The 26,204-nt window shown below is 48.5% G+C and overlaps 1 protein-coding gene across 3 annotated transcripts in view; it reads right to left on the bottom strand.

Annotated features, from left to right (window-relative positions):
• Positions 1-26,204, bottom strand: part of PUDP (pseudouridine 5'-phosphatase) — a 142,102-nt gene that overhangs the window by 52,983 nt on the left and 62,915 nt on the right. Inside the window, exon 4 of one of the 3 annotated variants that reach the window (XM_055337429.1) lies at positions 8,536-10,109. The exons of the other annotated variants lie outside the window; for them this stretch is intronic. Coding sequence (XP_055193404.1) covers positions 9,933-10,109 — 177 coding nt within the window. The 3' untranslated portion in view covers positions 8,536-9,932. Of the gene's footprint in view, positions 1-8,535; positions 10,110-26,204 lie in introns of those variants that run through there. 3 annotated transcript variants of the gene reach the window in all.

A 26,204-nucleotide genomic window follows, 5' to 3' on the forward strand; every position in this document is an offset into this window, starting at 1 on the left:
AGTCTCCTTTTAGTTTCATCAAAGATAACATTTCTTTGTCTCTTGGTCTCTGGGCTACTTTGGGTTGGTTTCATAGAAGAATCAAAACCGACCTACGTGTATACAACCATTTGAAATTGAAAGTCATCCCTTTCTTCCAATCCAGTCTTCTTTTTTCTTCCCCCAAAATTCAACACCACAGAGAGAAGACTTGAAGAGAATATCCAACAACATATGTTCAAACAGTCGCGGATATAGGACACAGAACAGTCTAAGAGAGCCATGATGCACTTCTTGATGCTATTATGGGCCGTCTAAAAAATATGAGGGATGATGAAGAGCTATAGGAAGAAACCCGACGGAAAATTTTAGCTCAATCAGATGGATGCTATATAAGCCATAGAAATCCTTGTCTTTAATTCCAAACAATTAGATTGTTAGATACCCACATTCTATTTCTTTCTACTATATTTTGATCAAAACTTGCTAAAGGATATACTTTTCCCCTCTTTTTACCTTAACTTCTATTTTCTCCATCTCCTTCTGATTTTGCCCACAGAGTGCATTTTCCCTGTTTGAGCTCGATGTGCCGTTGTGCAAAAAGTCTGTTGGCCCAGATGAGCACAGTAGATATTTACATGAAATAGCAGGGAAGGATCCATCTGGGGCGCATGACTGATGTTGGCAATACAAGAAGAGGGATTCTGATTTGTTGTATAAATCATCCTGAGAGCCCCCAAGAGTGAACACGTAGGGGCTGCTGCTTATTTTCGCAGTGCTTAGGATCACCTTTGAAATAGAGTTAAAATTAGGTGAAGTGTGATTTTGGAAAGAGGATTAAACAAAGATAATAGTTTTGATACCTCTGCTTGTACTAACTGATGTATTTCAACAACATAGAAGGTTTAAAAGGAAGAGGGTTCTTCCCCTTACCATTGCTCAGTACGTACAGATAATAATCAAAATCGAGAAATAGACCAACATAATTCTCAAAATTCATACCATTATTGTTGGGTGGAAATTAATGTTACTTAGGAATTTCATGGCATATGGGATTTATAGTGAAGTAAAAAGGCAACTTTAGGAGAAAAAATTCATACATTTAAAAGGATAAATAAATCCTGTGTTTGACTCAGAGCTCCATAACCCATTGGGATGAATATTTTTCTTTCTTCTGATTGTTCCTCTTTTCTAATGCAGCATCATCTCCCCCCCTTCCCTTTATTTTAAAGGATGGCCAATTTGAGTCAGTCACTATCAAGGCTTATTTCAGAATTAATGTGATATTTATGAGCTTATTTTCCAACAGGACTTTCTTAAAACATGCGTGATGATGTTAGAGTGGAAATGACTACCCAGTGGCAAGTGCAGACACTTTATCTCTATGGGTGCTGCTGTGGTAAGTGTATACTTTCAGGGTACAATATTGGCATTCTTCTAGGAAAATTTGGACTCTGGTAAGTGGAGAAAATAGCACAGAGTAATGCTTCTCTTTTGACATCTTCTCCAAGCCACCATCTGGTTTGGGTCATGACTGGGAAGACCAACCATTCCAATCCTAAAAGGTGCATATAGATTTCTTTCCATCAGTGAGCTGTCTCTGAACTACACAGGTAAGGACAGGGCTTGAGGCATAGCAGGGGACATCACATGGACACCGCCCATTTTAATATTTTGTCTGAACGACGCTGAACGTTCAGCATGGAGGAGATCTCACAACAGTGACTGTCTGCCCTCCGGGTAACAACCGCATCTGTGGGCACTGGGCTGGAGACAAGAGTCTTTTTATGAACTGAGGCAGCAGAATCAGGCCCATCTCTACTTCCCAGGACAACTGATCCAGTATGAAACCACCCTCATCTTCAGAGCCCCAGCCGTGGCCATCTGTGGTACCCCAGAGCTTGGAGCCTACTCCAGGAAGTGGTTTTAGGACACGACCTCCTGACCCAATCTATGCCCACCACTGGGAAGAGCCAGATGAATTCAATGTGTGCTGCTGCAGGGCTGGACACAAACGGAAACAGTGCCCTGGGACACATCCCCATAAAAAGGCACGCACGTCTCAGAACCCGATCCTGCTGTGTTTGTGCTGCCTGCGGTGGGAGCTTTGCTGAGTTTTCAGAGAAGACAGCAGGTGCTGAGTTTTCCAGGAAAAATAACTGCTTGGGCACACAGTAGCGGGCGTGCACTACTAGACCACAAAGAATGTTGCCGGGCTCCTGTGATATTCAAGAAAGGCTCCGGGGAGCTCGGATGAGGGCCTCCTAACTGCGTGCCGCTATATGCACGCTCACCTCCTGCACCCGACAATTAAATCACAGGAGCTAGAACTAGCAAGATGGTGGATGCCCACGGTCGTCCCCTTCCTGTGACCCTGGCCTACCTTGTGGCATCTCTCTTTTCCCCTTTCCTATCTGGACTCCTATTTCCCTCATCCTGTCTTCATCCTGTGAAGTGCCCACTCAAACCTACTTCCCCCGCTCCCAAGCTTCCTATTCAAAAGCCCTTCACTAGCCACGCTCCTGCATCAAAATTTGATTCCTTCCAGCGAGCAGTGCTCAGCGAAAAAGGAGGAGGAAGCAGTCTGATTAAGGAGGTTAAGAGGGGAGTCACGTTCTTAGGGGTATTTGCATTTTCACAAGGGGATTAGGGGACACGTTTGACACTGTCAGCATGGAATTTTGCAGAACACTGGACAGCAGGAATGAGCTCCCTTCCGTGCAGGAAGTGAGATGTGGGAGGTGGGAAGTATTTTGAGGGGTGCTTAAATCATGGGAGCCTGTGGCTGCTCCCTTGATGGAGCTGTAAACAAACATCGCTTCCGATGAGCCGCATCTCAAGATCTAGAGAGCACGGCAGTGGGAGAGAATTTCAGCTGGTGGGCTGGGTTGGATGTGTGGGGTTAAATGGACTTTAGGGGGAAAATGCCACCATGACTCATGGGGAATCCTTTCCTCTGTGCCTCGCCTCCACCAAGCCAGACTCACAGCCTCTTCTCTCCTTCCCTCTGTCCTGGAGGCCTCATTTCTTGAAAGAGAAATGGAAACTGTGCATCTCCGACGGGTCTTCATTACCTTTAAGGATAAAACTAAGGTTTCTTCATGAGAATCCCCAGCATCTGGAGCTGAGCTCTCGCTCTCTTTCTGCTTTCAGAATTTCATTCCACCCTGAACTCCCAAAAACACAAAGAACTCCCTCCTGGATCCTTCCTGCCCTATAGTGACAGCCCTATTTCTTTGCTCCGATTGTCACAATTGCTCATGAGTCTTCTGTGCTGATGGTCTCTGCTTCACTTTACTCTTCTGTAGTCTGCTCTGACCTCCACCAGTCACCTGAGCTGATCAGTGCAAGGACAGATAACCAAACCCCATGTCTGTCCTCTGTCCTGAAGTTTCTTGGTCTCTTAGCAGCACTGGAAGGTTGACCTTCACGTTCATGAGATGCTTCTTAGGGTTCTCCTAGGTGCCACAGCCAGTCCCCTTCCACCAGTTTTCATGGGGCACCACCTCGCTTACAAAGACCGAGGCTCCCCAAAAGGTACGCAGCTTCCTCCTAGCTGGGTATTGCCTTATCTTGCCAAACTGCAGAACCACAATGTCAACAGTAATAAAATATAAAGCACGGAGTGATCTGAGCTCCTTCTTCCCACTGTCACCTCTGTAGATTCTTCTTACCGACATCACGCATCACTAAGTATATTAATGTTATTTAAAAGTGCACATATTTTACACCAGAAAATGGACAAACTCCATTGACTTATTGGGCGTACTCTGAATTCCACATGGAGATCTCCATTGATGATTTGTCCAAATTACATAACTGGTTAGAAATACAGGAAGGTACTTTTATACAATTTAACTAGAACAACATGTGGGTGTTGGTAAGAAGTGCCAATAACATTGGAATTTGTGAAACTTCATCACAGAGCCAGCTTCTACCAAGACCTCTCTCTTCTGCTGGCTTCTGTACTTTCCTCCGTTGATGGTTACGAGAAAGGTTGCTATGAACACTTGTGTACAGGTGTTTGTGTGGGTGGACATTTTCACATCCCTCGAGCAGACACCCAAGAGTGGATTGCTGGGTTGTATGGACAACATACATTGTACTTTTCCAGAAACTGGCCAGGCGCTGAGTGCTGCCCCCTTTCTCGACCCTGTAAGCCCCAAATTAAATTAGGTGCACCCTGCTATTCTTATATCCTCTTCTCTCACTCTGCAGTGTTTCTGACAATTTACAATTGCACCTTCACGTGTGTGATTTCTTACCATGTCTCTCATACTGAATTACACGTTGCACGGAGGAGTCTGGACCACGTTTATGTGGTTTACATTCTTGGGAAACAAAACAGTCAGGGGAATTGAGTGGCACTTTTTCTGCCTTCCAACTCTTGGGATACATGTTGAGCTATCCCTTCAAGGAGATTCTGGCCAGAGAAAAGCAGGTGTGCGTTCACAGCTACCATGAAGGAGTAGATAGCATGCGGGTCTTCAGGCGCTGTCAAAGGACTCGATTTGCCTGTCTCTGGGACCACTGCTGGGGCCCTGGGAAGAATTTAGGCAAGGGGCACAAGGCTGGTGACTTCTATCACCCTAAGGGCGAGTTCTCCCTGGATGTAGTGGGGTGGTGGTGGTGGGATGGACCACCAGATGGCAGCTGAGAGGAAAGAAATCAAGGTCGAGAAATAGAACTGGTGTTGGAAATGGTCTTAACGGAGGGGAGTGATGGGTGAAAAGCCTCAGGTCTTAATCCTTGAGAGGTCCTAACAACACCCTCCCTAGGAACAACCATACACTATTCCTGAGGAGCTGGGGGCCGAGGGAAGGGATGATTTTCAGAGGCCTGCACTGTGGCTGGAAGCACTCGCAAACTTTGTTGACTCCATTCCAGTCTTGAACCGGCTAACAACTTGCTTCATCAACATGACTATGCATCAGTAAGAGCATCAGCAGAGAACAAACAGCTCATCACACACACGCCTGATAAGTACCTGCAACGAGAGGACACTCAAGAATGACATTTTGCAGTGTTTTCTGGAGGTAGGTTGAGAATACCAAAGACCAAAGTAATGAGGGAGCTGTCTCATACATAGACAAGCGGTAGCGTCCAAGGCCCTTAATATTTTCCCAATTAGAGGGGATCTCAAACTTGTTTAAAGCAAGTACTTTTCTTGATACAAATTGCTAGTGCAGCTAAGTCAGGCATGTGTTCTCTGCGGCCACCGACAATGTGAGTAGAGAAGATACTTAAGCGTAGGATTCACTGCTCCCTGGCAGCACACATGTGGGCTGGGTCTACGCCACGAAGGTGTCGACAGGACGACAAACATCCTTTTTATTCTAACTACCAAGGAAACGTATTTCTTTCCCTATGGTTGACGATAATTACGTTGGGAACAGCTACATTTTCTGGAGTGTGAAGCACGTGTAACTTACGACCCCGATCCTCAGCCCCGCCGCTTCATAAGCGAGTGGCCTTTGGGGTACATAACCTAATTATGTAACATAACCCTTAGAGGTAAGAGAGGGGAAGCTGGGAGTATTCTCAGCCACTACATGGGGCAGAGAGAGCAAAAAGGGCAAAGCAAAAGGCAAGGATGTACGTTCATAAATAAAAAGTGCCTAGCTCACGATGAGCACTCAACAAATGGCTAGACGACCTAGTTTATGCAGAAATTTAGAGTGTTTTGCAATTTTCAAGTGATCTGCATATGTGAATACTTCATCCTAATTAAAACTGTTCTCCATGAGTTTTTCATATTTCAGCATCTGGCTCTTTGCCTTTCTTTTCAAGGTAAGCGCCTTTCTACAGGAGTCAAGTGGGTCTTGGTTTTGCCTTCAGAAAAGACACAGAACATGCACCCACAGAGCAGAGGTGAAGGACAGGTTCTTACGAGGAGCACAGGCTCTGCTGATGGCTCTGTCCTGGGGCCTCTACGGATCCCTTGGTTCTTGGCTGTCTTGGTTCTCTGGATTTCTGACTACTGGTATACTCAACTCTGGGTGGTTGACTCCTCCTGGCTGGTATCACTGTTCCTCGCCTCTGGGCCAAGTGAGAATTCTAATCCTTTTTAAGTGTGTGTGCTCATCATGAAGATTCCAAGTGTTCCCTAAGGCCCCGTTGGCACTGGTTCCTCACCTGCCCTGCCAGCTCACTCAAGCTCCCCATCCCTGAGCCTTCTCCTTGGCGGCACAACCCAGGCTTGGGCATGACGCACTGATAATATGCACTGCCAAGACTTCACCCTTGCTGTTTGGTTATATATGGAAGGGACCCCAAGAGGAAAATCTGGGTGATCACTGAGAAGTTTAGAGATTCGTAAAAGCCACAGACTCAGGGACATCTACAAAGTTCACACAAGATCAAAACATAGCAAGCCATTCCCGGGAAGGCCAAAGACCATGAACAAAATCCTAACCACAGCTGGAGGAAAGAGACAGGTTGCTTTCAAACACAGGACCAATAACTGGTATAATTTAATCAAAACGATGGAAGTCAGATAATAGAAACTCTATCTTTAAAGGGTAAGAGGTAATTAATCTCAAACCACAATTCAATACCCAGTGAAGATGGCTTTAAAAAGTGGTGAGAGAAACGATGATTAGACCAATTACTGAGATAATTTGTCCTCATCAAACCCATCTATGTAAACACTCAATGCCATTATTTGTTAACTATGATTTCTAGAACAATGAAGTTTACTCATAACTGGGTTTGTTTCTTTTATATGGAATGTCTTTTTTACCACCAAGTATAGAATTGATGTGACTTACAGAAAAATAACTACTGTTTAGTTAAATGTCTATGCATAATTTAATACGACGTTGAGTATCAAATGCATACCCACTCTTTCCTAGAGTGGATTTTGAAAATATGCCATTTTAAGTGACTTTGCATTATATATTAATTCCCCATCCCTTTGTCAAGGATTTTCATAAGTCGATGTATTTGATGGCATGTTTCCGAGGCTTCATGCTTGTTAAGAAACTAGAAAACAAAAAATAATAAAATAATAATAAAAAAAGAAAAAGAAACTAGAAAACATTAGGATATTTGAATAGTTCTTTATGATTTTTATGTCCTAGAGAAATTTATTATTAACATTACAGTAAAAACTGCAAATCGTTTAATGTAAATACTCATTTCATATGCGATGTTGGAGCAATGCACATAGAATTTGGCAATCATGGGTTTTAGTCTACAGAAAGCAATGCTTTCATGCGATGCCTTAATACTAATGGGATAGTCTGACAGTGTCCAAAAACACTTTGTGTCAGGCACCTGTCATTCCGTGGAGAACCAGGAAGAGAGAGCTAACTATTTGGTCCTTCAAAATCCACTTGGGTCAAAAGATGCATAGAAAATCGAACTCTGCCTAATTTGAAATCCTTTGCTGTGCTGGGGACAGACTTAGGTCAGAAAGCCTCCACGAGGCCAAGGTTTGAACTCCTGTGGAACAGGAGAGCGTACACAATGTGAGGCAGAGGAGTTAGTATGCATTTTTTTTATTATAAAACTTGGTTATCACGTGCAAATGTGTTTTTAAGAATAGGTAACACCATTCGAAGCACGGCAAATCTAGCGTCCAACCATTATATTCAAAGAAACAGGAACCTCAATGGCTAAGCACTGAGCAGTGCTGCAGAGCAGAAATGATCCATGTGTCTTGATAAGGCAAGTCTCTCCCGGGTAAAGCAAGTGTCTTCCAGACGTCCTTTTCTCTTCTACGGCTCGCTGAACTCCAACTGAGGGAGTATTGGGTGGAAGGAAGAACCCTAATACATAGTCATTAGTTTGTTCCTAAAAGTGCTGTGCATGTCTCATTGAAGAGGAATTAAGAAGAGACTGATTTTATCGCCTCTCAGGGGCTGTCATCAGTACCAAATGCTTCCAAAGGAGGTGCAGGGGATGGGTACATGCTAGCCGCCCACTAGGGCAACATCACGTAACAGCCACTAATCCCTGCATGTCTTTAAACGCATTAAGAAACCACAATGTCTCTTTAAAGTTTCTCGGCAGGAGTCATCCGGGTCTAAATTGGCATTACTATTATTCCTCTGTGAAATCGACGGGTTGTTAGTGGGATGTCATCATTAAGAGGCACTGGGTCAATCAGGCTGAGGTAGGAGAACAAGAAAGAACATGTGCGGCTTGGCCAACCATCACTATTTTCCTTTGTACAACAAAATAAGAGTTTCGCCTTGGTTGTAACAACAATGTACTTGAGCTCAAATTTACTGTAGAGCAAAGTGTACACTGATCTACAGTTACATGTTTGGGAGATGCATGAGCGTGCTTTGTGTTTCTCATACAAAATGGCTGGAAGATGAGAAAACATACATGTTTTATTAAAGGGAGATATCAAATCCAACAAGGGATCATCTCGGGGAGATCTTTCGTTTGCTGCACACAAGGGCACTAATGCATAAATGCCATTTTACAATATGAGTGCTGCTTGGCTTCCAAAGAAAAAAAGTCGAGTCACATTTTTGTTTTACATTTGTTCAAGCATAATTTTTTTTAAAAAAGTAAAATCAAACTCTCATACATAATGCGAACTGATGTCAAGGATTTTATTCAACTCAATTAACTGGTGAGGGATCCAGTAAGATGTTACAACCAGTTTGACGGAGAGTTCACAGAATAGACCCATACACACTGGCGAGGACTAATGCGGAAATGAATTTGCTGAACGGATATAAAACTGGTCAACAGCCGGAGGCAAGCATCAACAGACGACCAAGGATGGGCACATTCGCATTCATTATCATGACTTTTCCACCACATGGAAATTAGCTCTGTGACAAGCAATGACACACCAGCAGGCACGGTGTGCCAGGATTGTTTTTCCCATATTCCAATGCCTTTCTCAATGTTCCCACCGCAAAAGGGTGAGTAAATCTAGTAAAAAGTAAAAGAAGTTAAAAAAAAAAAAAAAAAAAGGTCCATCATCAAAGTGTTAACATCGGGTAAATGATCCCAGAAACGTGCTAATAAGGCTCTTGGTCACACTAGGTATGTATTCCGAATTCAGATTATATTTGCACAAAGGCTGTGTTAGAAAACTAACAGTTTTTAGAAAAGAGGATGGTTTTTTTTGAGGTAGAAAGCACATCCTCAAGTGTAGACATGTGCCTGATGATGTGAGGTACAGGCCACAGTATGTTCACACTGAGAACAAACTACTGACGGTATGGTTCAGAGTGGGCCTCTGGGTGGAGGTGTGCCGAGAGGCTGTGTGGGCCAGAAAGATGGTCAATTTTGCTAACAGGGAGGACGGTTTCTCAGGACTCATCCATGACCTGGCTTTTCCACTCAAGACTACAAACAAGACACAGCTGCAATCTCAGTTGTACCAGCCGCTATGGCACATTAAGACAACAGTTAAGACAGCAGAGTCATACAGGAAAAAGATAAATATAACATATATGTACATACACATATATACACATATATGTGAGCATATACGTATACGTATGCATGTTTTACATTTTCAAGCCACAGTTTAGAGAAAGTAAAAAGGAAATGAATGCAAATATAATTTCATTCCGCCTTTGAAAAGGAAGTATTTTACATGCATGTGTATGTATAAACATGTAAAGATGCACACACGCATATACACATACATGCCCGAGCACTCACACACAAGCATGTGTATGTGTGTGTATTTGCCGCTTATGACGCCTACATGGATTATTCAGGTGCAATGACACCGTATGATCATTCACGTAGGATGTATGATTGTGCAAATGAGGGCTTGGTGGCTGCCTCTGTTTTGCCTTCTCTCAGCTGGGACGCTGTGGTATGTCAGCACTAGTCACGGTAGGCCAAGCCCGCATGGGACAGAAGGCCGGCCTCGCAGGCTGAAGGACCCCTCACACGGTGATTTCCCGGGTGCCATGGGTTACCCGAGTGGGTGCTGCAACCGCGACGCCCAGGGAGGCACAGCGGGCTGCTCACACATAGGGTGGCAAACCGAACAGCTCGGGCTGGAAGTCCTGCAGGGAATCCAGCACCACGGTGGCCTTGGACGTCAGGTGTCGCTCCAAGTTCCCATCTGGAACCATGACCACCTGCATGCCGGCTGCAAGGGCCGCCTCCACGCCGTTGGGAGCGTCTTCAAAGACGAGGCACTGTAGGATGAGGAAGAAAGACAAGGTTGAGACGGCCTTTTCCGTAACCAGGCATCTAGACCGGATTCTCATGATTTCTAGTATTGACACGCCCATCGGTTTTGTCACTGTGCATGGGACACAGAGATGAAGGGGAGGCTTTCCAGGTTGTGAACCGCAGGGAGGCCGGCACTCCAGTCCTTACATATGGTCCCGCGGGCTTTCCGCACCCGCGACTTTACAGGGGACAGGGTTCCATCACTGCTGCCGAGGTGCTAGCGACATGTGGTGCTGGGTGGCAAGTAGGGACGTTGGGTTTAAAAGTTTGTTTTACTGGAATCCTACAGATCTGTGCAATCACTGAACATTCAGAGCACAAGAGTAAACTAGGGTGAGGGGGGAGAAATATGCATTTTATTTAATTTTTTAGAAAATATTTTATTTCTTTATTTGACAAAGAGAGAGCACACCAGAGAGCACAAGCAAGGGGAAGGGCAGAGGGAGTGGGGGAAGCAAGATCCCCACTCAGGGGGGATGCAGGGCTCGATAGCAGGACCCTGGGATCATGACCTGAGCGGAAGGCAGACGTTAAACCCACTGAGCTACCTGGGTGCCCGAAAACATGCGTTTTAAGTGTGACATCAGTGCAGAGCTGATCATGCTTTGGGTACTGCACTTTGGAAAGTGAGCGGTTAAAGCATGTGAGTGAAACCCCGAGCCTGTGTGTGAGGACCAAGGCCTGCCGTGAAAATCTCTGCGAGCAAGCGCAGGGGCCCCGAGCGCTAGCCCCTTTGGCTGACTGTGTCACCCCACCTTATCTTCGGGACGACCGCTGGCCCTTTGCACCCACATATAAAACAGGGTCTCTGTGAACTGTGTTTACGAGGCGGCTCCCCCCCGTGCCATCCCGCGAACAACGCCATAAAACAAGAGATCCTAAGCCCATGCAAGGGGAGATCATCCTCCATCCTCCGTCAGTGTCCATCCAGGGAAGACACGTGCCTACAAAGTGTCCTGGGGTCCTGGCAAGAGCGTCCTTACTTCTCAGTGAAGATTCGGCTCCGTGGGGGCCAGACGTGTATAAAGGGGCCCCGGTCATGGCTGTGCGATCTCTCCCACTGTTCCCGCCGTTGTCCTTAGGTGACCCCCAACTGCCAGGACGTGCCGAGGTCACAGCTTTCCACCCTCCCAGCCCCTTGTCCCCCTCCTTTTATCTCGAGAACTTTGCCCTGAGGGCAGTGGCAGCTCACTGTGTTGGTGAGCAGCGAGGCTCATGGACGCCGGTGTGGGCGCAGTGGGACACTAGAAGTTCTGTGTCCTCCCCTGCCTTTAGGTCAGTGGAAAACGCATACACAGGCACACACACTCACAGGCACACATGCACAGACTCCTACATTCACACGCACAGAAACTCACACTCAGACACGTGCACTGACACGTTCATGTACACACGCATAAACTGGCACTTGGACACACGTACACGCTCATACACATGCAGAGGCTCCTTCACTCACGCAGAAACTTGCACACATGTGCACATAATCATGTACACACATGTGCACACATACATAGGCTCATACACACGCATAGGCTCCTTCACACACACACAGAAACTCACACTCAGACACGTGCACAGATACATTCACGTAGACACACGAACTGCCATTCGGACACGTGCACACTCATACACACACGCACAGGCTCCTTCACTCACACACATAGAAACTTGCACTCAGACACATGTGCACACACATGAACTGGCATTCTGACACACGTGTGCACATTCACACACACATGCAGTCTCCATTCACACAGGCAGAAATCTGCACTCAGACACATGTGCACATACACACATTCATGTACACACATGAACTGGCACTCCGACACGTGTGCACACTCATACACACATGAACAGACTCCTACAGTTACACACTAGCTCTCAGACATGTGTGCAGACATGTGTTCATGTACACACACGTGTGCATGTTCATACACGTGCAGACTCCTACAGTCAGAAGCTTGTACTCAGACACATGTGCAGGCACACCTTCATGTACAGACACACGTGTGCACACTCATACACACACAGACTCCTACAGTCACACACAGAGAAACTTGCCCTCAGAAACACATATTCATGTACACAAACACGAACTGACACTCAGACATGTGCACACTCATACACAAACACACACATGTGCACACACACATTTGTGTACACACACGTGTGCACATTCATAACACACATGCACAGACTCTAACAGTCACACATACAGAAACTTGCCCTCAGACACATGTATTCATGTACCCGAACATGAACCAGCACTCGGATGCATGTACATGCTCATACACACATGGAGAGACTCCTTCACTCACACACCAAGAAACTCACACTCAAGACACATGTGCACAGACATGTATTCATGTACACAAACATGAACTGGCACTCAGACATGTGCACACTCATACACACATGCACACAGTCTCCTTCACTCACACATAGAAACTTACAGACACATGCACACACATTCATGTGCACACACATGAACTGGCACTTGGACACATCTGTGCACATTCAGACACACATGCACAGACTCGTACACTCACAGACACAGAAACTTGCCCTCAGACACATATGCACAGACACACGTTCATGTACAAACACATCCATGAACTGGCACTCAGACCCGTGTGCACATTTATACACACATGCTCCTACACACAGAAACTCACACTCAGACATGCGCACACACATTCATGTGCACACACATGAACTGGCACTCCAACACACGTGCACACTCATAGACACACATGGACAGACTCCTACAGTTACACACACAGAAACTAGCCCTCAGACATATGCGCACAGACACATTCATGTACACACTCGTGTGCACATTCATACACACACGCACAGACTCCTACACTCACAGCTCACACTCACACATGCAGACATATCTTCATGTACAGACATGTGTATGAGTGTACATACAGATACATGCACAGACTCCTACACTCACACACACAGAAATTTGCCCTCCCACACATGTGCACACACAGACGCATTCATGTACACACACATGAACCGGCACTCGGATACACGTGTGCACATTCATACACACAGAAACTCAGACACGTGTGCAAATTCACACTCACAGGCACATAGACACCTGCACATACTGAGGCACACTCAGACACACAGAGAAACATGCACAGATACACATACGCACACTCACGAGCAGACTCCGTGAGGCCCCAGGCATCATAACACTGCAGTGTCAGCACCTGCACAGAGAGAGCTGGCCGGCCCTGGACACGGGCCTTCGAGCACGAAACACCAGACAGATCTGGAGAGAGAGAACACTGAGTCCCTCTAAGAACTTGCAAAGGCCCCTGGCTTCTTTTCCAACCCCCTGCTTCCGCCGTGAGTCAATGGCTTCCGTCGGAGTGGGGCTGGGTCTGCTGAGAACGGGCAGTTTTGTCCTTTAGCTCTGCCTCTGAGACTTCCCGTTAGTGACATTTCCGTCCCTGCCTCTTCACAGTTACGACCTAATTGCATTCTAAATGTCCCCGATCACTTTATCTGGACCATGGATGGGCACTTAAAGGTACTGTGGCATTGTGTGTCTGAATGACGCCCTGGGTTCCCCGAGGATTTGGAAGCTCCGTGCAGCCCACCTGTGAAATGTCAGTCGGAACAGAGGAGGAGACTGTGTTGATCCCTCAGGGTAACTGTGCTCGGCAACGTCGTGAGAGCAGGTTTTAGTCTGCATCGTGAGGCTCCTTCCAAGAGACGTGGCAGGAGAGACCTGGTGCCTCAGAAACTGTGTCACTTGCCAACAAGAGGGCCGTGAACAGCGCAGAGGGCATCCGCACCTGAGAGCTGCGTTCCAGGAAATGCTGGCACGGAGTAAGTGAGGCAGAAAGGCCGCACAGGCGTTGATGGTGACGGCGCTGGGTACCTGGCGAGCCTCCTTCTCAGACTCGGACGGCTTCGTAAGGTGCGCACAGCGTCCTGGTTTCTGTGTTTTCCATTCATACCTTGTCCCCGCTCAGTTCAGAAGCAATCGCCCCGACAGGGCACGGAGGGCTGACCTGTCACGTGTGTGATGCCCACGAGAACGTGCGAAGCCCTGGAAGGCATACAGAGCAGCGAGCCGTCGGTGGGGCGACGCGGTCTCAGCAGCGGCCGGGAGCCGAGAGAACCGGCCGGGCCACGAAGGGCTGTGTGAAACGTGTCGTTGAGCACAAGTATGCGAGACCGGTGTGTCACACGACACAGCAGACAGCCGGGGACACGGGCTGGTGTGTGCTGTTCTTCAGCTGAGCCACAGGCGACGCCTCCGGCCGTGAAGGTGGCAGGCCACTGTGGTCCATGACAGAGATGCGGCTGCGGGTCACTGTGGCCACAGGCCAGGGGCGGCACCCTGGCTGTGCGCAGAAATGCCTCTGTCCCCCCTCCCTTCTTGTGGCTGCCTCACGGGGAGGCCTTCCAAACACCTTCTCAGGAGCCTGCACCCCACATCACCCATCGCCTCCCCAGATTCCACTTGAGAAACGTGCAGGTGCTGAACCAGGCCGTCAGGGGCTTGGAGGCTCAGCGGCCAGCCGCCTGGAGGCCGAGTGGGGCAAGGCGGGGGCAGGAACCCTGGGCAAGTGGGCATGAAGCGTGCGCAGGCTGTTTTCCCTGCAGAGTAGTCAGAGTAGCCAGACGCAGGACAGCGAACACGTGCACTGCTGGGAACCACCCTGGGGCTGGGTCCACGCATCCAGGACACGGCTCCTTATGATGCCACCCACCTGGAAGCCTACACGCTGCCCGGCCTCCTCTGAGACGCACAACTGCAGAGCACAACAACGCCTGCATTCCGAAGCACTGATAAATAGGTGTCGAAAGTTTCTTATGCCTGCCTGCCTGCGTGTTGGCTCCTAAGGTCTAACGTGTTTCTGAGGACCACACATGGCACAGAGTGCCCACTGCCCCAACATCCAGCCAGATGTTTTACCAACAGTCAGAGCGTAGCTTACCTACCTGCCGAAACCCAAACATGAATCTCTGAGAGTTACCCACAACCATGCTACATGTAATCACTGCGCTCACGGGTCGTAAATCCATCGACAGCTCTAAGCTAGAATAACACCGCTCAGATCGTGGACGCATGCAGGCAGGGGGAGTGCGATTCACCAAAATACGCGAATGTCTCCGCGTGGTTCCTACGTGTCACGCCTGGCTCAAAGGAGAGCTTCAGCCCGCTGGGCTTGGCGTCCATCCTCATTTACGTCCTTCTGTGCTCCTGTAGCTCGGACCTCACCCTCCGCACCCAGCACTGACTCATTACCCTGGGCCCCAAACTCATTCACACCCACTTGTAAAATGTGCATTACATGCTTGACTTTGCCCTTTGCAGGAAGGAGGGTTAGGGCAGCAGACAGTTTTGTCCCTCCTTGACCCCCACGTCCCGGCCCTTGCCATGAGGTCCCCACGTGGACATGTGTGGACAAGCGTGTTTAGCGCACTAGAATCAACACAGTGGCACAGGCAGAGGGTACTCAAGGACATGCTTCTGCGCCTTTGAGGAGGCTTCTAGGCAGGAAGAGTATGCTTCTCCCAGCTGTGCACACAGGGCCAGGACGGCACTTGGCCGTCAGCGCAGGGCCAGAGTCCACGCACATGCTCAGGGTGCCAGAGCCAACAGTGAGCACCTGGGGAGAACCTGCTACCTTAGGGGAGATGCTGGAGGTGTCCTGGCCCAGGACTTAGAGCAACAAAGAGGCCACAGCGTGTCCGAGCTGGAGGACAACAGGTGACTGAGGCCCATCTTTGTCACAGGGAAGCACTATGAGCCACGGGAAGTTTGGAAATGAGCTGAAGATCACACGGGCACGCAGGTGACAGACTTTAGGACCAGAGCCCGGGTCTCCGCTAGGTAATGTTCTTTCCACTTTACAAGCCGGAGGCTAAAATAAATCTAAAATTCCATCTGCAGAAGAGGAGACGAGCTTAATTACACGGTAGCCCGAAGGGTTTAATTTGGAAAGAATGACATTTGCAGGTATCGGGGAGGTGAAGCATTTGAGGGGCTCCTGCCCGGAGGTGCTGGGCGGCCCGTGAAGATGTGCAGGCAGGGCCGCAGCCCATTGAGTGGCGTCGGTGGGAATCTTCTCGCAGCCTGCTCCTCGGATCCACGCAGGGCCGCAGGAGGTCCCTGCCCCCGCACCTTCCAACCATAACGACCATATACCTCTGACGTTCCATTCTGCTGGACGTCACAGAATCTTCGTGTGGCAGCAGCAGGGGATGCACAGAAATGCGTGGGGCTCAGGGAACGGTTGGGCCACACAACAGTCTGACAGACGACGCGGGACAAGAAGGCAAAGATCAATCCCAAGTTGGTGACGTGGTGGGTGGGCATGGGGCTGCTGTTTTGGTGGAAGGCAGCTGGCTCTAGTGACAGGCCAAGAGTGAGGCCACCACGGGAGCCTCAAGCAGACATGAGGAGCCTGCAGGGCTGCGTGGCCACGTGTGCAGCCACAACCGCAGAGAGACGGGGGTGAGCGGGGAGTGCGTGGGCAGCCCGGGTGCGCTCAGATCCAGGAGGGACAGAGCAGATGGGGGGCAGCAGGGCCAGCAGAGGGGCTGGAGGGACAGAGGGACAGCCACCTGGTGGTGTACTATCCACCCCCCTGTGCTCTGACTCCGGCGATGCTTTCCGGGAGGGACAGAACAGACGGGGGGCGGGGGGGGGGGTAGCAGGGCCAGTGGAGGGGCTGGAGGGATGGAAGGATGGAGGGACGGAGGTATGGAGAGACGGCCACCCAGCGGTGTCCTATCCACCCCCCTGTGCTCTGACTCTGGCTAATGCTTTAGGCTCGACCCGCACACATAGGGAGTCAGTGTGCCCTCTGCTCACGTGTCTGCACCCGCTCGGCTCAACAGACCTAGGAAGGGCTGGGGAGGGGGTCCCTAGGGGAGGCCAGGCTTCACCCCAGCACCCATGCTCCCTGGGGACTGAAGCGTCCAGGCAGCCTTGAGACTCCACTTGGTGACTAACCCTGTCTTTTCAACGGTTACCAGCGTCCCTTTGAAGTTACGTGCGGTTCTGGAACCAGCACACTGTTCCAATGTGACTACGTCGTCTCTGGGGAGCGGGGCTTCTCCCTTTGTTGGTGAAGCAACGTCTGATATGAAGTCACTTCGGGTTCACTTGCAAAAGCCTCAGCAGACGATCCGGGATTGTCTGTGTGCACACGCTAAGTGCTCCCATGGGCGCGCCCGCTGTGATTCACTGTCTATAAAGCCGGAGACGATCTGACTCGAATCCCTGAAAGCAGCGTTCCACTAAACCACCATTTTTAAGTCCAAGCTTTGACTGTATGAGTTTTTGTAGATTTTATTCTTTGTGTTAATTCTGTAACATCGAGTTCGCTTCTTACATCATGAGACATCAAAGCTTGAAGGCCTCAGACTTGATTTTGGATGGGTTTTCAGTCAGCAGGGCTCACGGCTGACCTCGGTTCTCTTTGTCTCCATGTTCTTTGTCAGACAGTGAACGAGCGTAAACAACACCGCGGTATTGTGATGATGAAGACGGACACACTTTGTGATGTGTTTACTGAAATAATGAACCTTTAAGTAAGAGGAAACTGAGAGCTTGCCATGTATTTTATTAATTAGCATTTTTCTTTATATTATTTGTCTGTCCATCCATGTACCCATCTTTTCACCCAACCATGCATTCATGCCTGTCTTTCCATCCATCCATCAGCTATCTACCTATCCATCTGTCCATCCTTCCATCATCTATCCCTCCCTCCACCTATCTATTCACCCATCCTCTCTCCATCCCTCCCTCCATCCCTCTATCTATCCATTATCTATCCATATATCCATCCTTCCATCAGCTATTTAATCATCCATCCATCAACTATGTATCTATCTATTCTCCTCCCTCCCTCCATCATCTATCCATCCCTCCCTCATCCACCCATTCATGATCTACCTCTCTCCCTCCCTCCATCCCTCCCTCCACCATCTATCTGTCCATCCCCCTCCTTCCATTCACTCATCCATCCATCAACCTATCTATCGCTCCTTCCCTCCCCTCCATCCATCCATCATCTATCCCTCCTCCTTCAATCCATCCATCCATCTGCTATCTATCCATCCATCTATATCCAACCATCTATCTATCCCTCCTTCTCCTCATCCACATAGCCATCATCTATCCCTCCCTCCCTCAGCCATCTGCCCATCCCTCCCTCCTTCCATTCATTCTTTCATCCATCATCTACCTATCTTTCCTTCCTTCCCTCATCTATCCATTATCTATCCCTCCTCCTTCAATCCATCCATCTGCTATCTACCCTTCCATCTATCCATCCATCTATCCCTCCTTCTCTCCATCCATGTAGCCATCATCTATCTCCCTCCACCCTCCCTCCCTCCCACCCTCCATCAGCCTTCTACCCATCCATCCCTCCATTCATCCATCTGATATCTATCATCTATCTACCTAGTTACTTACCTACCAACCTAGGCACCCATCTCCCTACCTGTAGGTGTAGATCCTAGCTGTGCTGTGGTCCCCTAAGAAAGAGTGTCTGACTTTGACACATCTGACAAGGACTTTGGTACTATGACAAGTACCTTGCACACTGCAGAGCTATTGTCTTCCTGAATTAATTTTGGTCTGGAAATCAAAGAATAAAACCTGCATTAACATAAACATATTCATAACCAAATCCTCCAGAGTTCCAAGCTACATACATGAACGAACGGCACCACTCTATGGATTCCTTTTCCTTTTAAGAAAAGCCTTTCAAGGAATGTAGGATTTAACAACTTGGTGGCTGTGGGCATATGGGGGAGGCCTCCTGAGAAACTGTCTCATTTTATTCATGAAAACTATATGGTGAGGCTCTCAGGGTCCATTTTAAAGTGTATGTGTGCCAACTAACCACTGAGCAAAGGACTTTGACATAGCTCAGAAACCTTCATGTAATGTTATCTTAATAATATAGATTTCACGTCCACCAAATTTGTCAGGAGCCATTAAAAAGCCCAACAAAGCTCTCAAAGGCACCGAGGATTTTAAAGATTCATAAGGTAAGTCTTAGTAGTTTCTAGACGGTCAAGAGAATCCTTTTTTGCCTTGTCCTACTTTATGTATTCAAGTACATGTGCAAAATTGCACTGGCTTTCCTCAGGGTTTTGCATGATCCTGATACACAGGTGTGACCTGGGGCCCCTGTTGGTTCTCTGTGTTACCAGCTAAACTATGACGTTAGCCTCCTGAAGGTTATCCATCACCATAATTAATACACCTACGTATGTGATGTACTGGCTGAACTGAGTTCCCCTCAAATTAACATTGAACAGTAACTGTGACTGTGTTTGGAGACTGGGTCTTTAGGGGAATTTTAAGGTGAAATGGGCCATGGAGGGTGTCCTCATAGGAGAGGAAGAGCACGGCTGCTCTGCTCCCTACTCCCATCCTCAGAGGAAAAGTCATGTGAGAACAAAGAATCTAGGAAGTCTTGAGCAGAAACCAACCCTCCCAGCACCCTGACCCTGATGTTGGACTTCCAGCCTCCTCTAGAACCAGGAGAGGATAAATGTCCTTGTTTAAGCCACCTGGTCTGTGGTGGCTATGGTCTTGCTATGGAGCCCAAGCAGACTATCACAACATATAGAGCATTATGTATTTAACGGTCATGTAGCACTTTCTCAGTGGAAGAACTGCTTTTAGACAACTCCGATCATGGGGAATGTTTCCCTCCATGGCCCAGCTCCACACATCCCTAGAACAGCAAAAGCACAGGCGCATCTGGCTGTGCTCCTGAGGAGCGACTGCAGAGGCTTGAGGAAAAGGAATGGTCAAGGGCAAAGACAGTGCCTTTGCTGACCTGTGGACATGACTCTTCTGAGGTGTCCTGTCAGGAAAGGCTGGCAAGTACTACGGACGTGATACACACACAGGGAGAGCCAACCCAAGTCACTGGACCTAGAGGGGATTAACCTCTTGATCTCAGCCAACAGAAGCACTGTCATGTGTGAAGTGCCCATGACATAGCTGCCAACACAGGAGGTGTGTCTTTGGGCATCTGGGTCCTGGCACCTGCTACTGGTGACCCAATAACCTACCTCATTGACCAGGAGAGCTCAGCAAACGCACTTGTGTTGTGGTGTTCACAAAGATGCCCCCGATTCTCCTTCGGTCAAACATCTAAGGCGCCCACTCACGCCTTAGATGAGAGCTGCTTTTCCTACCACGCCCTTGCAAACTCAGCATTTCCAGAAGGTAAGGTGTGCTGATTCTCAGGAGAGGCCTCTGATCATCTCACCTTGTCTATCGAGGCTCATATGAATGTTTAATTCTAAACTGTCCACTAGCATGTCATTATGTGCAGGGTTTCCAGAATGTTCTCTGATGCATAGATCCAGGGAAATCTTTTGCCAAAAGCGGATTCTGTGTGTTAAATGATGGGACTGTACGTTTGTGATGTACAATGAGGACAACAATGATCCTAGAAGTACTGCCTGTGCATAAATCTCCTGTGTCCACTTTGCTTACGAAGCAAGTGTAGAAGCCTGGTTTTCAGAGGGAGGCATTGAACGTGCCCAAAAGCAGTGCTCTGAGGAATAGTATTTAGGGGGAAGTTTCCCACAAGATACACCTGACCGTGGCATAAGTCACATGGATAAAAATAAAATTCACTGGCCTTATTTTCCTAGATAGTCTGAATCTTTCCTTTCTCAATCCCCTTGACTTAAGGGGCTCACAATAAATAAAAAGCAGATGACGTAAAGTTTTACTCTAAATGTCTACACTTCAGCACTGAGGTTCTGTTTTTATTTCATTAGAAATAGATGTGAGTAAAAAGATAAGGAGCTCTGAGACTCCTGCCCTTCCCTCCTCTACCTGCTCAGCTGTGGGCTCTGCTGAGTGTCCAGGACAAAATGAACCAAAGGGACACATGGTCAGGTCACCAAGGAGGTGTCCTGCCCACCAACCCTTTCCTTTAGAGACGAGGAGTGCAAACGTTGTCTCCATCTTGGTATACAGAGGGGCATCTCTCCTTCCCATCTACAAGCAGCGGTTCACATAGAGACCCTGTCACGAGATTAGCTGGGACAGGGTGCACTAGAGCAGGAGAATGATGCCCTGGAGCCTGGCAGGAGGGTCGTGGGAGGGGTGCATTGGTGGGCAGAGCCAGGGGATGCTGTAGAGAGGGCGTCCGACCCCTGCAGACAAGCGGGAAACAGCTGGCAAAGGGTCCTGTGTCCATACAGGCTGAGACGAGCTCTCAGGAGTATAAAGGACAAGCCCCAAGTTTCCAAGGCTCTTCTTGGGGTTTGCAAAAGGCATGTGGGGAGCATTTGTTACTAAGAGTCTAAGCGGTCCCAAATCCTGTCCAGAGTTATATGCATGATCACAGAACCACACTCCAGGTCTTCTGCGTCTGGGAGGCTGGCCAGCAGACACTGCATATTACCTCGGCTTTCCTGCTCTACCCAGGGAATACACAGCAGAATCCTTTGACCTCCCATGGGTTTATCTTGCAGAGTTCAATCTTTGTAGCTTCCACAGCAGTTTCTCCATGTAGTAACACAGTGGTAGGCAGGAGCTCCGACCCACACTTAGCCACATGACATCCCTACTGGATGAGTGGTTGCAGGGGCTAGACCCAGGCCTGTGAGTGTGGCACCCGCTTTCTCCTGCCAGGAGCACCTCAGGACCTGGAGGCGAGTAGCAGCGGGTCAGCAACAGGATCCTGCAGGAAGCAGGAATCGGAACCCCTAGATGACAATCTAGAACCAGCAGAGGAGGAGCCCACAGAGAAAGCCCAGTGCTAGGTGGCTGGCAGCAGCTTTACTCCTGCAGCAAACATAATGTCAACACACCCCGATAGTCTTATCTGCATTTTACAAGTGGGAAAAACTGAAACTTGAACGTAGGCATGGTAGTGGGAAGGATGTCTCCCAAAGGTGTCCATGCCTTCCTGAGCAGAACCTGGGGCTGGGGTCCCTCACATGGCGAAGGGGCTTTGGAGATGGAATTCAGGTTATGGACGTGAAGACAGGGCAGGTGCCCTGGACTGAACGGGTGGGTCTGATGGAATCAGGTGTTCCCTGGAAAGCTGTGAACTTTCTCTGGTTGGAGTGGGGGAGAGGTGCTGCAGAGGCAGAGACTTCCAGAGTAAGAAGGGTTCAATGCACCTACGTCCTAGGCTCTGAGATATAGGACCAGACAAGGCCTGCAAGAGCTGAAGGCAGAGCACAGGGACAGCCAGCAGGGAAGGCCTACTCGGCAAGGAACTGGATTTTTATCTGCTACCTGGCCAGCTGGAGAATGGGTTCTTGCCAGCCTCCAGATAGGAGCCCAGCCTCGCCTGGCTGACTTCTGACTGCACACCTGAGTCCTGGAGCAAGGGCAACCACCAATGCCACACCATGAATCCTGACCTATGGAACCCAGGAATAAAACCCCGTGTTGTTTCAGGTGACGAATGTGTGGTGATTGGTTATGGCAGCAGTGAAAAGTGAATACAAGGGACTAGTCCAAGGTGAAGCCTCAGAATTCACACGTAGGGCTTTCCAAATATACATAGTTATAGAATATATAAATCATGGTGGAAAAAAAGTTAAAAAAAAAAAAAAAGACACACCCTCTGGTTGTGCTCAGATGTCTTTAGCTAATAAAACAAACCATCCATTCCTCCCCAAAGGATCAAGGAAGGATGTATGCTGATTTGCGGATGGCTGAGTGAAGAATTCCCATCCCAATGGCCAATCTGCTTTATTTGTGCAAAATGAACACCCAAATTCCTTGCATATTCATCTGAGGGACCATGTTTCATGTCAGCAAATAATGAGAGCTTGCATTCTGATCCTGTTGATGGGGCTGTGGACTTTCAGAATTAGGAAGTGTTCAAGAGTAACGGGTCCAAGGCCCCCAGCACCCCTCAGAGATTGGGATCCTCTCACGCAGAGTTTGGACAAAGCCACTGCTAAGTCTGGGCTGAAGCAGGTGGCCTGATGTCCCTGAGGGCCTGGGACTGAGTTCCCAGGACACAGAGATTCGGGTCTACAGCTGCGACAGTCTCCATCTACTTGAGGTGACCCATGCACCCCAGCTTATACATGCAGAGTGATGGGGACATGTCCTAGTTTGGAAAGCCATTTCAAAAAACCCAGAAAAATCACCCCTGGAGTTGTAAAGGCCACCCTTGGAAATTGCTGGGGACTGTGGACTCAGGATTTATTTAACCCAGGTTGTGACGAATCCCGAGATTCTTAACTACGTTACTCATTATCACTCCCTACGCAGCGTTTGCAGGCATTTCCCCCCAAAAGGCTCCCTCTGTGACACAGAGAAGCAGGATGAGATGGAATGCGGGAGGAACTAGCAAGGGATGGAGCGGCCAGGCTGAGGGGCTCCCGCTTTGCGAGGTGGTGGGGGCCTCGTGGGAGCCGAGCGCAATGATGCAACCACATACCAGTGTTTACAAACCCCCAAAAGGCAAAGGCACTGACTTACGGAGAAACCCGTACTACTGTTAGCCGGCTCTCCCTGCTCGCCTATTGCAGCAATGCTGCTGCTGTCTACTAAGGAGGACTGGAGTGCACGGCTGTTTAGTTAATTTTTTAGAAACCCAAGATACAAGTCATCCTTTGCAATATCTGATACCGTGTCCAATTTTCCCTGGGAGCATGGTGGCTTGATACAGATACGTTATATTCTACATGGTGTTATGATGGCCTAATGAGAACTATCATTCTCCGAAACGGCTGATACGTGAAGACTGCACAAGCTCATGCACAAACATACACCGAACTGAGAAAACTGCTTAGCAGTTGTGCTGGCACAACCACATTATAAGAATAAATTATGAAGGAGCCCCTCCGGTAATGTCACAAATCATGGTAACAAAAGTCGCGTTTGGCATACCATTTCAGCAGTTTACATTTTGTGTGACGGATGCGTCTGTGTGTATGAGTCTCAAGAACGAGAAAAAAAAAATTAATTGCTTAGCGATGGGTTTAGCGGGAGTCACGTTGCACAAAACTGAACCAAAACAGCACAAATAGATGAGTGCGAGCTCCTGGTGGGTTAACGGTCTTTGTAATTGCAGAGGAAAGCGGTGTCGCCATCACGTTGGTTTATTCGATTCAGCTGATCTGAAGGTGCCGGGCAAACGTCAAGAACCGTTACTAACATGCCTGATTTTAAAATGAAGACGCACACCCGTTCAGTTGACCTGGGCACAGGTGTGCGTGGGAGGCAGGTTGTATTTGCTGTCCAGGGAGATCACAGCTCTCCCAACATGCCATTAGCCACAGGGAACACCAGGTAATTACGTGCGTGGTTCCTGCAAACACGGTATTGTTAGGTAAGTATTCTCCACGTAAGAATTGCTGCTAGTCCATTTCTTAACGACAGGAATGGCTGCCTCATTCACCCCCAAATGAAGACCATCCTATACTGTCTTTTTTTTATTTTATTTTATTTATTTATTTATGATAGTCAAAGAGAGAGAGAGAGACAGAGACACAGGCAGAGGGAGAAGCAGGCTCCATGCACCGGGAGCCCGATATGGGATTTGATCCTGGGTCTCCAGGATCGTGCCCCGGGCCAAAAGCAGGCGCCAAACCGCTGCGCCACCCAGGGATCCCCGTCTTTTTTTTTTTAATTTATTTATGCATGAGAGGCACAAGCAGAGGGAGAAGCAGGCTCACTGCGGGAAGCCCCACATGGGACTCGATCCCAGGACTCCAGGATCACACCCCGAACCAAAGGCAGACACTCAATCACTGAGCCACCCAGGCGTCCCTCCTATACTGTCTTTACTCAAGGGCACTGCCAACAGGGGGACATGCTGCAGAAGGTCTGGGAAGATGGGGGGTGGGCATGTGTCAGGTCCTAAGCATTGAGGATGTCACTGGGCGGGACACCTGGACTTTATGTGCAGGGCGGTGGAGCCACGTGGGTGGGAAGGGAGAACCTGGCAGGAAAGCGTCCCAGGGGAGGCCTTGACGGGCTGGAGAGTAGATGGACAAGAAGGCAGGAGAGATAAAGCAAGAGTGTGGCCAGAAAGGATCACAGTGACTGATGTGGAAGTCCCGTTGGCCCCTGGGGTGGTGGCCCAGGATGAAGGGAAGACTTGAGAACCAGAGCCAAGCTCATTCCAAAGTGAGGAGGTCGTGGGAGCTGAGCAGAGAGGGAGGGCATAGGGTCTGGCCAGTGAGATGCTGAGCAGCGGACGTGACGAGGAAGTGACACAGGGATGGTTGGAAAAGGAAAAAAGGGCACTTGGGGGTCAAGGAGGTCCAGAACATGCTACAGTGGCTCAAGGATTATGTTGAACTGGGGACAGTTTAGAATCAAGAGCTGCAGGAGGAGAGTTTTTGTGAGCTCTCCTTATCTTCCTAAAAGCACAGGCTCCCTAAAGAATTCAACTGTCACAAACGCCCTCCCTGGGAGTTTTACAACAAGGGAAAGTTGACTCTTACTGCTGAAGAGAAGTCGGCACAGGTCAGCACCTGGATAAGAAATCGCCTAAACATTATGACACTGTCATAAAGCTATCACATCTGCCACCGTCCTAAGAGCACATTTATTTTTCCTAAGAGTCATTTGTTCTCCTCAAAGTGTCCCTCTTTCTCCAAGCCCTCCTCAAATGGTATATATGGCCCAGACTCCAACTGCCTCCGTGAACCACATTTTTCCTGTGAACTGCCAATCCATAAGTGAGTAAAAACGTGTGTTATCTGTTACCAATGCCTTTTGTCAGTTTAATTTACACACACCTAATACAGAACCTAAGAGAGTACAGGAAAATGATTTCCTCCCCAACAGCGGAAGCTGGAAAAGCAAGCAACCTCGTCCCTGGAAACTCACTAGTGACACCAAGCAAACGTAGGTTCAGTGAAAGAAAAGAAATAAAAAGGTAGTAGGTAATATTTGACATAGGTAATATTTAACATGCCTGAGATTTTTTTTTCTTTCTTTCTTTCATGAAATAAGGGGAGGGCTGGGTAAATCCTGGGGCAGGAGACATGACATGATACGGAAGCCATTGTATTCTGCTTAGTGGTTGTGAGTGACAGGAGGA

Source organism: Nyctereutes procyonoides, unplaced genomic scaffold (assembly GCF_905146905.1).
Source record: "Nyctereutes procyonoides isolate TBG_1078 unplaced genomic scaffold, NYPRO_anot_genome, whole genome shotgun sequence".
Taxonomy (NCBI): domain Eukaryota; kingdom Metazoa; phylum Chordata; class Mammalia; order Carnivora; family Canidae; genus Nyctereutes; species Nyctereutes procyonoides.